Here is a 15,552-nt window from a genome sequence, read left to right as displayed (position 1 = left end):
ACACTGGGCTGTTAGGGAAGGGAGGGGCTTCCTCTCCTGAGTGGGAGTTGGTGGAGGCCTGGGAGAAGCTGTGGCTGGGATGGGGCGGGGCAAGCGAGGTGCCCAGGGCACCAAATTTAGGGAGTTGCTCCCCTCCGGGGGCTGACCCTGCCACGGCACGACCTTGACAATGAGCTCTTCCTTCAGTCTGGTGCCCTGGGCGCCTCATGGGCGCCACCCCAGTCCTGGCCCTGGAAGGAGACTGGTATGTCACTGGCCTAATCGGGTTTTTGTATGGCAAGTGCATATAAAATTACTACATAATTTTTTAATGTTTAATTAGCAAAACAAAACTGGACAAATTGAAAATGCCCATTTCCCCCAGCCAGCTTCCCCGTCTCCCCAGTGGTGAGCCCTGCCCTTCTCTCCATCCTCCCACCTGGCCCTTAACTGCAGCTGTTTCCTTTCTCCAGGCAGAATTCCGTGATTTGTATCCCTGCCCTCGGAACTCCAGCCATGACACTTTGGTTCTTTTAAATACTCTCCATTTTCTTTAAAGCTCCAAAAGCGTTCATAAAACATTTAAACGTTTATTTCCTCCTTCTGTGGTCACATAATAAGCTGTATTTTAGGACAGGACGTTTACTGCAGCAGTTTTCTGTCCTCACCCCCACTTCTCCCTGGTTTTCCAGGAGCATCGTCTCCCCCTTCCCACTTCTGGCCCAGGAGGCGTGGTCCTGATATCGAATTATGGCAGACCCAGCCTGGAGATACAGGTGTTGCTTTTTTTTTTTTTTTTTTTTTTTTTGCGGTACGCGGGCCTCTCACTGTTGTGGCCTCTCCCGTTGCAGAGCACAGGCTCCGGACGCGCAGGCTCAGAGGCCATGGCCCACGGGCCCATACGCTCCGCGGCATGTGGAATCCTCCCGGACCAGGGCACGAACCCGTGTCCCCTGCATCGGCAGGCGGACTCTCAACCACTGTGCCACCAGGGAAGCCCACAGGTGTTGCTTTGATACTGGTCATTGCTGGCCCTTTGCAGGGGTGACCTTGGCCTGGCAGGTCTTTTTTTTTTTTTTTTTTTTTGGCTGCGTTGGGTCTTCGTCGCTGCACGCGGGCTTTCTCTAGTTGTGGCAAGCCGGGCTACTCTTCGTTGTGGTGCGCGGGCTTCTCCTTGCACGCGGGCCCAGTAGTTGTGGCCCACGGGCTTAGTTGCTCCGTGGCATGTGGGGTCTTCCCCTACCAGGGCTCAAACCCGTGTCCCCTGCATTGGCAGGAGGATTCTTAACCACTGTGCCACCAGGGAAGTCCTGGCATGTCATTTTAATGAGGTTATTGTGTTATAAATGGAATGGTCATTACGGTGGACGCTAATGAATTCAGAGGAGAAGTAACCTCCACCCTCACTTAGAAGACACAGATCTAGTCCTTATGTCAGGTAAAATTTTGCTAGGATTATATATGAAAGGAAAGGAGTTTTTAAAATTCCTTTAAAAATGTTTAAATAACCGACTAATTTTAATATACTTGGGAGTTAATAAAACTTATCTGCGCTCTGCTACCACGTTGAGTTCTTGAAACGCTGTATCTTTGATCACAAGTCGTTAGGCATTTTCTCCCCTCCTTTCTCCCGAATGCCTAAAGCATATGTGTGTGCCCTTTTCCCCAGGCATTCCGCTAGTAATTCATGCAGCAGAAACCAGTGAAATTAAACGGCCAATAAAAGGGAATATGGGCTGCACTGCACCCAGTCAGAAATAAAGATGAAGCTCCTGATACGTCAAGAAATAGGTAGACAAGTGTATGCATAATACCAAGATGGAAAGAAATCTTTGAGAAGCTCAGAAAACAGAAACGATTTTAGGGAAAGCAGCCTGGCCCTGGGGTAGCGAGGGGGCACCTCTGCATCCATCCTCGGCTCTTCCTTACAGTTTGACATGTGGGCCTGTGCAGGTACCACTTTGATAAAATGTTTTAAATAACAAAAAATTAAACTCCAGTCAAGTATAAATTTAATTTCCATTTAAGTATATCTAAAGATTAAACACTGACTTTTCCAGCCACTGAGAGGACTTATCAAGCCTCTTGTACTTGTGCGGTAAGAATCCCTCGGTCAGGTCGGTAAGGAAGCCTCCCACTCCAGCCCCCGGACTTCAAGCGTGAGATGCTCCTTTTTGAAGGATGCTGGACGGCCTCAGCTTGGAGCTGGGAGGCGGAGCCACAGCGCCCTCTTCTGGGTGCACTGCGCTGCGCCTCCGGTCCAAACTCCCGGGCACCAACCCCTCCATCTGAACTAAGGGGACTGGTGACGTTGTCCTGCACTTCATCACCTTCAGAGGTTTACCTGACGTCTTAATTTTAAAACGCAGTGAACACCTTGGGAGGTTCCACTGTGTATTAAGTTAATTTAAGGTATCAGTGGGCTTGTTCTGACTCTATTTAATAGCTATGGGGTTTTGAGGATGGTCTTACAAAGCAAAAGTTCATTTGTATTCTTTCCCGCAATACTCGGAACTGCACGATTTTCAGCAGTCTTACACACACGTCTGGCAAACTTCTGGGTGTCCCCAGGATCCTCTCAGGAGCTCCACGAGATCAAAACTGTTTTCACAATAATACTAACCCGTTAGTTGCTGTTTTCCCCGTGTTGACATTTGCCCCGACGATGCAAAACCAGCACGGCTGACACAGCCGTGCACAAATCAGAGTGGACACATCAGAGTCTCTAGAAGTCACTGTAATCCTCACCGTCATGCACGCACAGTAAAAAAAAAAAAGAAAAGAAATACCAAATGCTAGTTTCACTCAAGAATTCCCTGATGAAGCAGTAAAAATTATTAACTTTATTAAATCTCAATCCTCGAGAACACTTAATATTCTGTGTGACGAAAAGTGCTTCTGCTTCTTCCCAAAATACGAAGACAGTCTTGAGGAAAAGCTCACGGGCAAATGGCTTGTGAGCAGAACGAGCTACTTTTTTCATGAAACGCTATTTTTCCTCGAAAGGATGACAGACAAATGATGATTATTCAGACTCGAAGATTTGGTACACATTTCCTCAAAACTGAACGGTTGTGAGCTTGACATATCGAGGAAAACACGACAGGCTTTATTGTCAATATGTTCTCAAACCAAAAGAACAGAATTTTGGGAAACTGGTATCTTGCCGAAGTTGTTGGTAGTGATATTAACCAGTGTGACTTTTTTCAATACCGTGTGATGAAATGTATCAACCTTTGGAAGATCTGCAAACTCAGTGAACCAATATTTTCCAAGTGACCAGTGCATGTTGTTACAAAACCGTGCATGTGGGTGAAAGATCCATTCAAATTGCAAGAAAGACTAAAGTTCTTTTTAATTAGTTGTATAGTTTTTATTGAGGTAAAATTCACATAACATAAAACGCACCATTTTAATCATGTAATTCAGTGGCCTTTGGTACATTCACAATGTTCTGTAACCATTACCCTGTCGAGTTCCAGAACATTCTCATCACCCCCAAAGGAACCCTGTACCAGTTAGTAGTCACCTCCCATTCCCTCCTCCTTCAGCCCCGGGGCAACTAATCTGCTCTCTGTCTCTGGATTTGCCTGTTTTTGGACGTTTCATACAAATGGAATCGCTCAACACGTGGCCTTTTGTGATTGGCTTCTCTCACTGAGCATCATGTCTTCAAGGCTCATCCACATTGTAACGTATGTCAAAACTTCATTCCTTTTTAGAGATGAATAATATTCAATTGTACGTATGGACCATATCTTGTTTATCCATTCATCGGTGACTGACATTTGTATTTTTCTGCTTTTTTTGCCGTTATGAATCAGGCTGCTACGAGCAAGTTTTTGTTTGAACACCTGTTTTCAACTATCTTGGGTAGAGTGAAATTGCTGGGTCATGTGGTTTAACTGAGTTTATATTTTAACGGCTGTTTGCCACAGGTAGCTGAACCATTTTTCAGTCCCACCAGCAACTGAGGAGGGTTCGAGTTTCTCCACATCCTCACTGACGCTTGTTACTTTTCTTTTCTCTCTTAATAGCCAACCTAGTGGGTGTGAAGTGGTACCTCACTGTGGCTTTAGTTTGTATCTCCCTAATGACTAATGATGTTGAGCATCTTTTTATGTGCTTATCGGAGACATGCCTATTCCAGGCCTTTGCCCATTTTTTAAAACTTTTTATTTTATATTGGAGCATAGCTGATTAACAATGTGTTCATTGCTCATCTTTTAATTGTGCCATTTTATCATTTTGTTGTTGAGTCTCCATAGTTCTTTATAATATTCTGGATATAAGACCCTTATTAGATACATGATTTGCAAATATGTTCTCCCATTCCGTGGGTTGTCTCTTCACTCTCTTTATAGTGTCCTTTGACATACAGAAGTTTTTAATTTTGATGAAGTCCAATATATCTTTTTTAAAAGTTTTTATCTTTTATTTTTTGTTTGTGCTTTTGGTGTCACATCTAAGATTCTATTCCCAAATCCAAGGTCATGGAGATAGCCTTATTTTATGTGATTACCTCATGTTTTCCTCTAAGAGTTTTATAGTTTTAGCTCTTGCATGTAGTTCTTTGATCCCTTTGGAGTGGATTTTTGTATATGCTGTGAGGTAAGGGTCCTGCTTCATTCTTTTGCACGTGACTATCTATTTATCCCAGCACCGTTTGTTGAAGAGTGTATTCTTTCTCCATTAACTGGTCTAAACACCCTTATTGAAAATCAGTTGACCCTAGATGTATGGGTCTATTTCTGGACTCTCAATTCTATCCCATTGATCTATATGTCTGTCCTATCCCAGTACTGCACTGTTGTGGTTCCTGTAACTTTATAATCAGTTTTGAAATGGGAACTTGTGAGTCTTCGACCTGGTACTTCTTTTTCGAGATCGTTTTGGTTATTTGGGGTCCCTTGCAATGCCATATGAATTTTAAGATCAACTTGTCCATTTGAAAAGGCAGCTGGAAGCTTTGTAGAGAATTTTGATAGAGACTGCATTGAGTCTACGGATCAATTAGGACAGTATTACCATCTTAATAGTAAGTCTTCCAATCCATGAACATAGGACGTCTTTCTGTTTGTTTGGGTCGTCTTTAATTTCTCTCAACAGTGTTTCATAGTTTTTTCAGTGTACAAGTATTTCACCTCCTTGGTTAAATTTATTCCCAGGTATTTTGTTCTCTCTGATATTATTGCAAATGGGATTGTTTTCTCCATTTCATTTTCATATCGTTCATTATTTAGAAATATAATTGACTTTTGTATATTGATCTTGTATCTTGCAACCCTGGTGCTGATAGTTTTTGGGGAGATCCTTTCCATATTTAAGATCATGCTATCTGCAAATAGAGGTAGTTTTGCTTCTTCCTTCCCTCTGTGGATGCCTTTTATTTTCTTCTGTGGCCTAATGACGCTGGCTAGAATTTCCAGTACAGTGTTGAATAGCAGTGGCAAGAGTAGATGTTCTCAACAGTGGTCAGAAGAGGTGGGGGGCGAAGCAGAAACCCCTCGTTCCTGAACTCAGCTCTGGGGAAGTGGTCCAGCTGCACTTTCTGAAAGTGTTGGGCCTGCTTTTTACAGAATCGTCTCTGTGGTCTTTGCCTCCCCTGGATGTTTAAGGGTCACTGCCTCCAGCAGAGCTTATGTTTGCATTTTTCATGTACAAGTCGGGCTCAGATGTGGTGGTTGCCACACTCGGCCGGGTGTCTCTTCCTTTGCATAGACCTGCCATGGCCCCTCAACCCTCGCTTCCGCGAGGTCTCAGAGGCCCTCCCCCAGGAGGACCCCTCTGTGAGCTGTCTCATCTCCGTGGCCCCAGGGTCCTGCGCCTCCCAATGGCAGGGCTGGGGTCGTGGCCTCCTGGTATTTTCCCAAAGCCCTCCAGCTGGGAGACCCTGGGCTTTGCGACAGGGCAGGCTGGCCGGGAAGCCAGTGCCATCACCTGTCCCCGGGTCTGTGGTCCTCTGATTCTCCCAGTGCAGACGATGGGTTTGGGGAGCAGCAGGCGGTTATCGTGCTGGCTTTGCTTACACTTGAACTTACGCAGTGACTAAGCATTCCCGTTGTGCATGTGCACATGCAGACGTGTTAAAACTCAGCTGCCAGTGTAGACAGTAGGACCCCATCTGCTGCTGGTGTCTGACGGGCTCCTGGGCTCCTCTGCACGTGATGAAGCAACGCTCCTGCTGAGGCTTCAGCCCCCGACCTAACCCATTGCCCCCGCCCACCCCCCACGCCCCGCCTGCGTCCAGCCTGCTCTCTATCTCGTAGGCGCTCGGATCTTTATTTGGATATTAATACAAACCAATCTTGGCTAATGCTAACCATCTGATTTCGTTTTTGTTTTTTTTTTTTTTCCATTTTGTTTTGTTTTGTTTCTGCGCACATTTTCTTTAGCTTGAAATGGCGATTGAAAACCTCCAAAAAAGCGAAGGGATCACATCACACAAAAGCGGTTTACTCAACAGTCATGTAAGTGTGTGTCAACCTGCTGGTCTGCCCTGCTCTGCTTGTCACCTTCATAGGCATTTTAAGAACAAACAGGGAGTTCCCCGGTGGCCCAACGGTTAGGATTCCAGGCTTTCACTGCCAAGACCCTGGTTCAGTCCCTGGTTCAGGGAACGGAGATCCCGCAAGCCGCGCGGTACGGCCGGAAAAAAAAAATGCAGTGAGTTGACACCTTTAAAGTGCCGAAAAGGTGCAGAGGGGGGAACCCATCTAGACTTCTACACTCAGCAAAAACGTCCTTCCACAGCGAAGGGAAATTAAGGCAGGCTCTTCCTTTGTGAAAGTGGGGTGAGAGCGCCTCCCTCCTTGGGGGGAACAGGGATTAAACTGCTTAGTGTATGTAACGTCCTCCCCACCATGCCTGGCAGAGGGTAAGCGTTGTAAATAAATTCGTACTCAGACAAGCCACAACCAAAACATGACGCCGGATTGGGGGTGCCATAAGCGTTCTTAGCTAATTCTCCTGTGATCAGCTTTTTGAAAATAAAAAAAGATTGGTAATTTGACAAAAGGGCAAAGCAACTAATTCCTATTGATTTTAGCTGCATAAGACCTTTCTCTGCTGGGGACACCACGTGATCGTAGGCCCCAAGGCCAGGAGGACGCAAAGGTCTTTGCCTCTGGGTGGCTTTGAGTGGCAGGACGGGGCTGGCAGAGATGACAGTGCAGGGACTCGGCTTCTGGGGGCTGTTGAGGAGGGAAAGCTCCTGTCGCCCCCCCCCCCCACTCCTCCCTTTTCTCCTTACTTCTCCAAACGCCCTCAATGCGGCTTTCACTTGACTGGAACTGCGTTCGGCAGTGTGGAGGTAGGACAGGCCGCAGGAGTTCAGAGCGCACTTCTGGCAGCTTTTCTCAAGCACTCGGGTTGGCATTGGCATCCTTTTGAGAATTAAAACATCAAAGAAAAGAAGTCCCCTTTAGTTGGACCCGATCCCAGCTGTGACCCCAGCAAGGCTTTCATGCTGGCCGACGTTCAAAGTGAGTGATTCGGGCTGCGGGGCCAGAAAGCCCACTAGGGAAAGATCCAGGAGGTTCTGGGTTTGTCGGGGGGCACAGGCGTGGCCAGCACCTCCAGCCCATTGGTGGAGCCTCAAGAGGGCTGCCTCATCCCGGCTGTCTCGAAGGAAAAACAAAAGTCCATCAGGCCCCCGGCTAGGTGGGTCATGGCCACCCTGTTGTCCATCACTGCCGGATGATGTCACCTGGTGGGAAGGTCTGGAGAAGGGAAGCTGCAGCCTTAGAGCGGAGCGTGTAGGAAGTCTGCAAGACAGCATTCTCTGCTCGGGGACCAGAGTTCTTCAGATCTCGAGCAGACGTGGCCACGGCACAGCCTGCGAGGCCAGGCGCTAGGGCAGCCCCAGAGAGCCATGAGGAAGGCAGGATGGGTGCGGACCCCAGGCCGGCGGCGCATCCGCGGGAAGTTTAAAATGTCTATGTGAAGCGCATGAGCCTCAGTCTCTGGCTGCAGGGATGCCTCTGGCTTTCTAACGCTTTTCCTCCGGGAGGCGGGCTTGCTTTGGCTGCTCCTCCAAAACCAGTTTCTCCTGAGTTTCGTTTCTGAGCAGGAAGATCCTCCCTGTGTCCGTTTTCCTTCTGGCGATTTGTTACGTCGTTTTCTCCCATTGGGAGCCGTAAGAAGTAGGATCTGAGGCTTGGCGACTCAAAGAGGATAGAAAGAAGATCTCGGTAAAGAGTCGACCCCACGCGCTGCGGTCAGCCGGCCAGGAGCTTGTCTGGGCAGGGAGGGCGGGGAGAGAGCTAGGGTGTGTCCTGGCGACAGACGGCCTTGTGTCCTGCAGAGCCCTTCGTGGTCCTAGTTGGCCGCGCTCACCTGAGACAGTTGTCCCTGGGCACCACCGGCTGCAGTCCCCGCGCCCGGGCAGGAGAGCCTGGTGCCGGGTGGCGAGATGCCCAGAGCCCAGGAAGGCTGGGCTGTGCCTTCCAGACCCAACCCGACATCAGGGTCACCCCAGCTCCCCAGGCTGCCCTCGGGACTCGGACCAGGGTGTCTGAGGGTTGAAGGGACCTTCCAGCCTTGGTGTGGGAGCCCCTGAGGGAAGAGGTGGGCCCCGAGCCATCTTTAAAACAGGGGAACGCATGATTTGGTGGCAGGAAACGAGGGATGACTGTTTTGGAGGAAGGAGGCAGAGAAAGTTGAGCTGGGAATGGAGATGCCGTCCCTCACCAGGGTGTCACTGTGGCGTGTGGGTGCAGCCACGCCAGCCAGGCCTGCCCCTCTGCTGTCCCCGGGTCTATCGGGAGAGGCCCCCAACCCCTGCTGACTCAGGGACCCCCATCATGGGTCCCTGCAGAGGTGGCCGCTGCTCACTGTACATAAACTACTATTTCCAGCCCCTGGGAGAAGGACCTGCTTTTAGGTGGATCGTATTCAGATTGTATGACCTTTTTTTTTTTTTTTTAAATCAAGAAACATAAATGGTCAGAGATGATTTAGCCTTCAGATGGTGGTGTAGTGACAGAGCCGTGCCCTGCAGTCTGGGCTGGCGATGGGCTGTGGCAGCTTCATGGGCTGGGTGCTCTGCCTAGGAGTTGCTCCAGATTATGGCGGCGAAGGCCTCCGGCAGTGGTCGCGGTTGGACTGCTGTTTTTTGGAGTTTCCCCGGCCCCCTCACCACCTCGACGACCCCGCCTGGTCTCCTGGAGGGAAAGGCTCTTTCCCAGTGGGCGTCGAGGCTGGGCCTCTCCCGTCAGCTCCACCCTTGAGCCTCCAAGGGCGCCTGCCCGCCTGGAGGCGCAGCTGCGCACGTGTGTGGCGGGCCGAGCCCTGACCGCCCCCCGCCCCCACCCCACAGCAGACCCTGCACCTCCCGCCACCTTCCTGGCTCATCCAGGGCAGCGCCGTCCTGCTGGAGGCTCATCCTTGTGCCCCCTCCTCCGCCCACAGCCCGCATCCGATGCCCCTTGGCCTTCAGCACCATCCGGAATCAGACCACTTCTCCCCCCCACCCACCATGGCCACCGCCTCCCTACCGTCACACCCGGTCAGTCTGCCGCGGCCAAGGCGGGGCTGTGTGGTGGGGAGATGGGCCTCCCGTTCACCTAGTGTCACTGACGTGCGATGCTCAGCCGGTCGGGATGACACCAGGTAGCGGCGTCAGGAGTGCGGAGCGCAGACCCCGCCGGCACTCGCTCAGCCTACAGGGGAGGCTCTGCCTTCACGGAGCCCGTAGACCGCCCTCCAGCGCCCGTCAGCCTCCCGTCTGGGTCACCTCCCGTCGCCGGAGAGGGTGGAAGTGAACCCATTATTGCTTCGGAGGCTGCTGGTGGCATCTGTTCGCTCTGTGCTTACCTCTACTCAGGAGGGAGTTAACCACACATCCTTGGTGTCGGTGTCCACGTAGTCACCCGCAAGGAAGTCTGCTTTCCGTGTAATTCTTGGGATTTGGCCCAGGTGGTCAGGAGCAGAAGCCATCATCTTATTTCCCAAACCTTCCTTCCCACGTTGGGCCAGTCATGTCAGGTGCCGGGCGGGGTCTCAGCCTCCATCTCTCAGGACCCGGTCCGGGGCCCCTCCCAGGCCTCCACCTCGCAGCCTGAGGATCCTCCTGAGGACCCCCCCCCCCGGGCGCTCAGACCCTGAGACATTTGGGCCCCTGGTCCCGGCTTCTCCCTCCCACAGAGGACTCCCCTAGAAGCGGCCTATGCTCCCCAGCCAGGGTGGCAGAGACAGGAAGAGCCTCCTGCTTGCACATCCAGAGGCTGTCGGCTCTCCTCATGCTGGGGTCCCCTCCGCTCTGCAGGACCCCTCCTCCTCTCCATCAGCGTTTCTTGAGGCATCTTCACGGGGTGCAAACGTGGGCAGACCCGGTTCTGTCTCTGCTTCCTGGAGCTCCCGTTTCAGCAGGGAGACAAGCGATAGAAAATGAATGCTTGTGTCGGCGAGCAGTGCTCTGGAAAACCTTGGGGCCCAGGGGCCAGCAGATACCAGCCCTTCCTCACCTGGATCCTGGATCCTGAGCCAATTGCAGCTAGACAGCGGGGCGACAGGCAGAGCCCAGTTCCCCCCTGTGGCTGGTGAGGCTGCTGTGGGAAGGCTCGTAGCCGGTGGGACAGCCCCCCCCCACCCCGCTGTGAGTGCAAAGCAGGCCGGGGGCGTACCCGCAAGAAAGGAGCAGCTCTACTGTGCCACCCATGCCCTCCTTCCCAACTCGCGGTGATGTCAGTCCCTTAGCCCCAGAGTCAAGGCAGCGGGGGGCGGGGTGTGTGCAGGGGGGCCTCGGGGTGGGGAGGAGGGTGCCTCCTGGGGCAGGCCGTGCGCAGTGATTAAACCATTTAAGTTCACAGTTTGTTCATAGCATCAAAGACAGAAGGAGGGGTCAGAACAAGGGGCGCCAAGGAGATGGCCCCTAAGGGTGGGAGCCGTGGGCCGGAGCAAAGCCTTGGAGAGAGAAGGGGGGGTGCTCTGCCACCTTTGTGTAGAAAAAGCACATTTAAGGAAAGTTTGAAAATTATATATCTAGGTGACTTGATGGGAAGTAGAAACCGTGATGTTCTTTCTCAAAGCGGGAACTGAAGAACCCTTTCCTGTTTCCCTCAGCCTCTGGCTGCTGCCTCCTCCTCCCCGCATCCCCGTGGTAACTGCCCCCCCTTCACCCACTGGTGGGGGTGGGATCCCCCTGCGGGGTCACGGGCGCAGCCAGCACATGACATCCCACAGCACACGGACAGATGAGTGGACAGCTGTTCCCGTGCACCCAGGGCTGCAGGAGGCAGGCTTCGTGGTGGCGGGAGGGCCGGCGACCCCTGGTTCCAACCTGCTACGCGGATCGGCAGCTGGGCTGGTCCCTCAGTGAGGAGGTGGTGTGGCAGATACCTCATCTGCAGGGCGCCTGGGGAGGGCCCGCTGCAGCTCTCCCCGGGGCAGCACCTGACCCCAGGCCCCGACGCTGCGCCTCACACACCCCTCCTGGGCCCCACCCGCACAGACCCGCTCTGGGCTCCTGGTGTCACATTGACACATCTGGTCCCGACCTCCACCCTGGATGCCAGCCCAGCACTCCTCCCCCACCTCCCCAAAGCAGAACCCATTACCCAGCCCTTCTGGAGGCCAGAGGGCTGTCTTTCCGTTAGAGCAGGGGGCACCGGTCCAGGGCCTGTTAAGAACGGGGCGCACGGCAGGAAGTGAGCGGCAGGGGAGCGAGTGAAGCTACACCTGCTGCTGCCCAGCGCTCCCCACCATCCCGCCTGAACCCTCCGCCCTCCCCCCCACGATCTATGGAAGAATTGTCTTCCGAAATCGGCCCCTGGTGCCAAAAAGGTTGGGGAGCGCGGTGTTATAGGACCCTCTGCTCTGTCAGTCCCCCAGGGCCCCTTCACCTGGACCTTTGACCTTTTCCCCACCTTCATCCTGCACATCCAGCCCAGGCCCACCCTCTGCCTCTGAAACTCTCCTTATTCTAGCATCCCTGCCACCAGCTGACCCCACCACCCGCCTCTCACTCGGGTCCACGTTAGAGCCGGGAGTCCCCAGGGAGGAAACGAAGGCACGTCAGGTTCACTTTAAGATGGCAGGAGGGGGCCTCCCTGGCGGTCCAGTGGTTAAGGCTCCGCGCTGCCGCTGCAGTAGACACGGGTTTGATCCCTGGTCGGGGAAGTTCTTTATGCTGCGAGGCGTGGCCCCAAACGAACAAACAAACAAAAACATTGTAAAGCAACTATACTCCACTAAAAATGAGTTTAAACTGAGATAAAGTGGCAGAGGCAGTGTGTGGGGCTTAGAGGAAGTAAAATGGGCCCTGAGGTGGTGATTGTTGAAGCAGGAGTTCAGGAGTCTGTTCTCTCTACCTCTTTGCATGTTAAAACCATTCCGAAACGTGTCCAAAAGGGCGACGCGAGCAGACTTCGCAGCCTGCGGGCTTATAAGTCTGGGCGGGGCCACGACCTGGCTTGCAGGGCCGAGCACCAGAGGGGGCTGGGGGTAGGGGGGTGGGGCGGCGATCTCCCAGGGGGAAGGACAGAGGGTGTGGGAGCACAGAGGACAGGGGCCCCGGCAGCAGGGAGCCCCATCCCGATCCTGATGCGGGATCCTGCCTCTGGCCTCGTTCCCGGGCTCACTCTTCCAAATCCAGACCTCCCTCCGTTGGGGAGCAGTCTCGAAGCCAGGATCAAACCGCAGCCTTTGGGGCGCTCTGCAGTGGGTGCAAAGTGGGCGGGGGGGTTCAGCCTCCCTTGGTGTGGGAACTGAGCTCTCTGTGTGGACAGTTCTGAGTCGGTGCGGGCCTCTGGGGGCCTCGACTTCGGCCTTGGATCCTCTTCCCTGCCGTTGGCCTGAGCACAAAACCGGGTGCGCGGGCCTTTCAGTCTTTTATTCAGTTTCCCGTTTGTTTTCTTCTCGGTCCTGCGTACAGGGGCTGCGGTGGCATTACCTTAACGCGGGGCGCCGTGCGGACGGGCCGCGGGGTTTTTCTTCATCTTCCTTTCCCGTGTGCTCAGATCAGCTCCATCCCCGTAGGCTGAGGACGCATTTGGTGTGCGAGGCCTGTGGGGGTTTCAGTCTCCATCACGGGCAGGTTTTTGTAAATTAAGTCAAGGAACCTGAAAGCTTGGCTAGAAATCGAAGGAATAAACAAGCAAGTGAAAAGAAGCTACTAAGTAATGAGCGTGCCCCAAATTGAACCTGAATCGGTGACAGTAGAGGTGAGTTTCCCCGCCGTGTCGGAGGACAGAAGGCGTGTGATGCTGTCGGTGCGTCCACGTCAGCATCCGGCCTGTCTTGTCCATCCAGCTCCAGTGGCTCTTGGATAATTACGAAACCGCAGAAGGCGTGAGTCTCCCCAGAAGTTCGCTCTACAACCACTACCTTCGCCACTGCCAGGAACACAAGCTGGACCCCGTGAACGCGGCCTCCTTTGGGAAGCTGATCCGCTCCGTGTTCATGGGCTTGAGGACGCGGCGGCTGGGTACCAGGTGGGTCGGTGAGGGTGTCTGGCAGCCCTTGCGCCCGCCCCCCACCCTCCTCTTCCCTTATGCAGACATCGAGCTTCGGGAGAACGCGAGGCTCCCCCCTCCTGGCACGTCCTGACGTCCGCGGCTCCGGGTGCACCTGGAGTTGCCCTGAATTGGTGGTAGCCTGGGCCCGGCCTGGCCACCCGTGGGCCGTGATCGCTTCTCTCCTGGTGATGGGACACGGGCTTCACCTCCGCTCTCTCCCTTCGCTTCACCTCGGCTCTCTCCCTTCGTTTGACGTTTTCCATAGCAGGCTTTTTATTTTATTTATTTATTTATTGTTGAACATCTTTATTGGAGTATCATTGCTTTACAATGGTGTGTTAGTTTCTGCTTTATAACAAAGTGAATCAGCTATACATATATCCCCATATCTCCTCCCTCTTGCATCTCCCTCCCTCCCACCCTCCCTATCCCACCCCTCTAGATGGTCACAAAGCACCGAGCTGATCTCCCTATGCTAGGCGGCTGCTTCCCACTAGCTAGCTATTATACATTTGGTGGTGTGTATATGTCCATGCCACTCTCTCACTTCGTCCCAGCTTATCCTTCCACCTCCCTGTGTCCTCAAGTCCAATCTCTACGTCTGTGTCTTTATTCCTGTCCTGGCCCTAGGTTCTTCATGACCTTTGTTTTTAGATTCCATATATATGTGTTAGCATACGGTATTTGTTTTTCTGTTTCTGACTTACTTCACTCTGTATGACAGCCTCTAGGTCCATCCACCTCACTACAAATAGTTCAGTTTCGTTTCTTTCTATGGCTGAGTAATATTCCACTGTATACATGTGCCACATCTTCTTTATCCATTCATCTGTCGATGGACACTTAGGTTGCTTCCGTGTCCTGGCCATAGCAGGCTTTTTAAATAGCAGCCTCTGGGACTGTCTAGTCGAGTTGGATTTACCATGTCTTGATGCCTTTTGCTGTGCCTGGACCGATCCACTCTGGGCTGCTCTTGGCAGACAGCGGCCGGGGACCCTCACGGGCGGGAATCTTTCTCCCTCCACCCCCGACCCCGGCAGTAGCGTTTGGCTCCTCCCACTAGGAAAAGACGGCCTCACTCTGTTCAAAGCGGGGGGCTTGGCCCACACGTGAGATCATCTTGCATGGCTTTGACCTGTGGCCGGCCGGGTTCGCCACGTGCCCTGGGTGAAGGCGCACACACGTGGGTCTCGGCGTTCACTCACCCCCTCCCAGAAGCGGGCATGCTGGGTGTCTTAAAGGACGGGGCCAGGAGAGATCCTGGGATCCCACCTTGGGAGCCCTGACGGAGGACATCCTTACAAAACATGGGCAGCCAGAGGGGGGCAGGGAGGAGGAGTCCATGACCTCTGGGGACACGGCCACCGCTGCCCTGGGGCCTTTCCAGATGGCTCCTGGGGCCTCCACCTTCAGAGGGTCCCAGATGCTGGCCTCAGAATTGGGGCCCATCCTCCCCGCTTTCTCCCTCCGAGCACCAGTTCAGCTCGCACCTCGCCTGGGAAGGACCCAGGCTCCCCGGCTTGTCCATGTTGCCAGCTCAGGGAAAATGGCAGCCCGTGAGCTGGGGGTGTTTGCAAGGCCGCGTGTCTGTCCTTCCCTCCAGAGGAGCCCCTTCTGACCTGTTTCCTTAAAGAAATTATTTAAAACCCTTTGAGCATCATTTCTCCCATAATAAAATAAGGTAGTGTTTCCCAAACTGTACTACCATTTGTAAAACGTGTTATTAGATGATTGGAAGGGGGGAGAGTTAATAATAGTAATTATTATTATTTATTATAATAATAAGTATTATTATTTATTATAAGTACTCTTTATCATAATAATAAGTATTATTATTGTTTATTATAATAACAAGTGTGATTATTGCTATTATTAGACCATGCTGGGTTAAACAAAGTTGAACTGGCTTTTTTACTGCAGGACTTCTCAGAGCCTTTATCACACTAAAAAACAAGAGGGGAGTCTCCCAGAGGGGGAAGTCGTTACAGAATTTCCTGAACCTCTCTGACCACGCGACAGCCCATGAACGTTTCCCACACGGTCCAGGGAACACTGGCCCCGAGAGCCCAGGGAGAAGGGCGGGGAAAGAGCCCTGTCTTGCGGTTCAGGACATCTG

The 15,552-nt window shown here is 52.7% G+C and overlaps 1 protein-coding gene across 1 annotated transcript in view; it reads left to right on the top strand.

The window, feature by feature from the left end:
- RFX2 (regulatory factor X2) overlaps nucleotides 1-15,552 on the top strand; it is a gene marked incomplete at both ends in the record, with an annotated part of 45,039 nt that overhangs the window by 15,406 nt on the left and 14,081 nt on the right. The window contains 2 exons of the mRNA XM_082836500.1: nucleotides 6,375-6,449; nucleotides 13,231-13,412. Of these exons, the coding sequence (XP_082692626.1) occupies nucleotides 6,375-6,449; nucleotides 13,231-13,412 (257 nt within the window). The remainder of the gene's footprint in view (nucleotides 1-6,374; nucleotides 6,450-13,230; nucleotides 13,413-15,552) is intronic.

This window comes from Leucopleurus acutus (genome assembly GCF_964270905.1).
Source record: "Leucopleurus acutus genome assembly, chromosome: 3".
Taxonomy (NCBI): Eukaryota; Metazoa; Chordata; class Mammalia; order Artiodactyla; family Delphinidae; genus Leucopleurus; species Leucopleurus acutus.
This window is presented reverse-complemented; position numbering and strand designations above follow the sequence as displayed.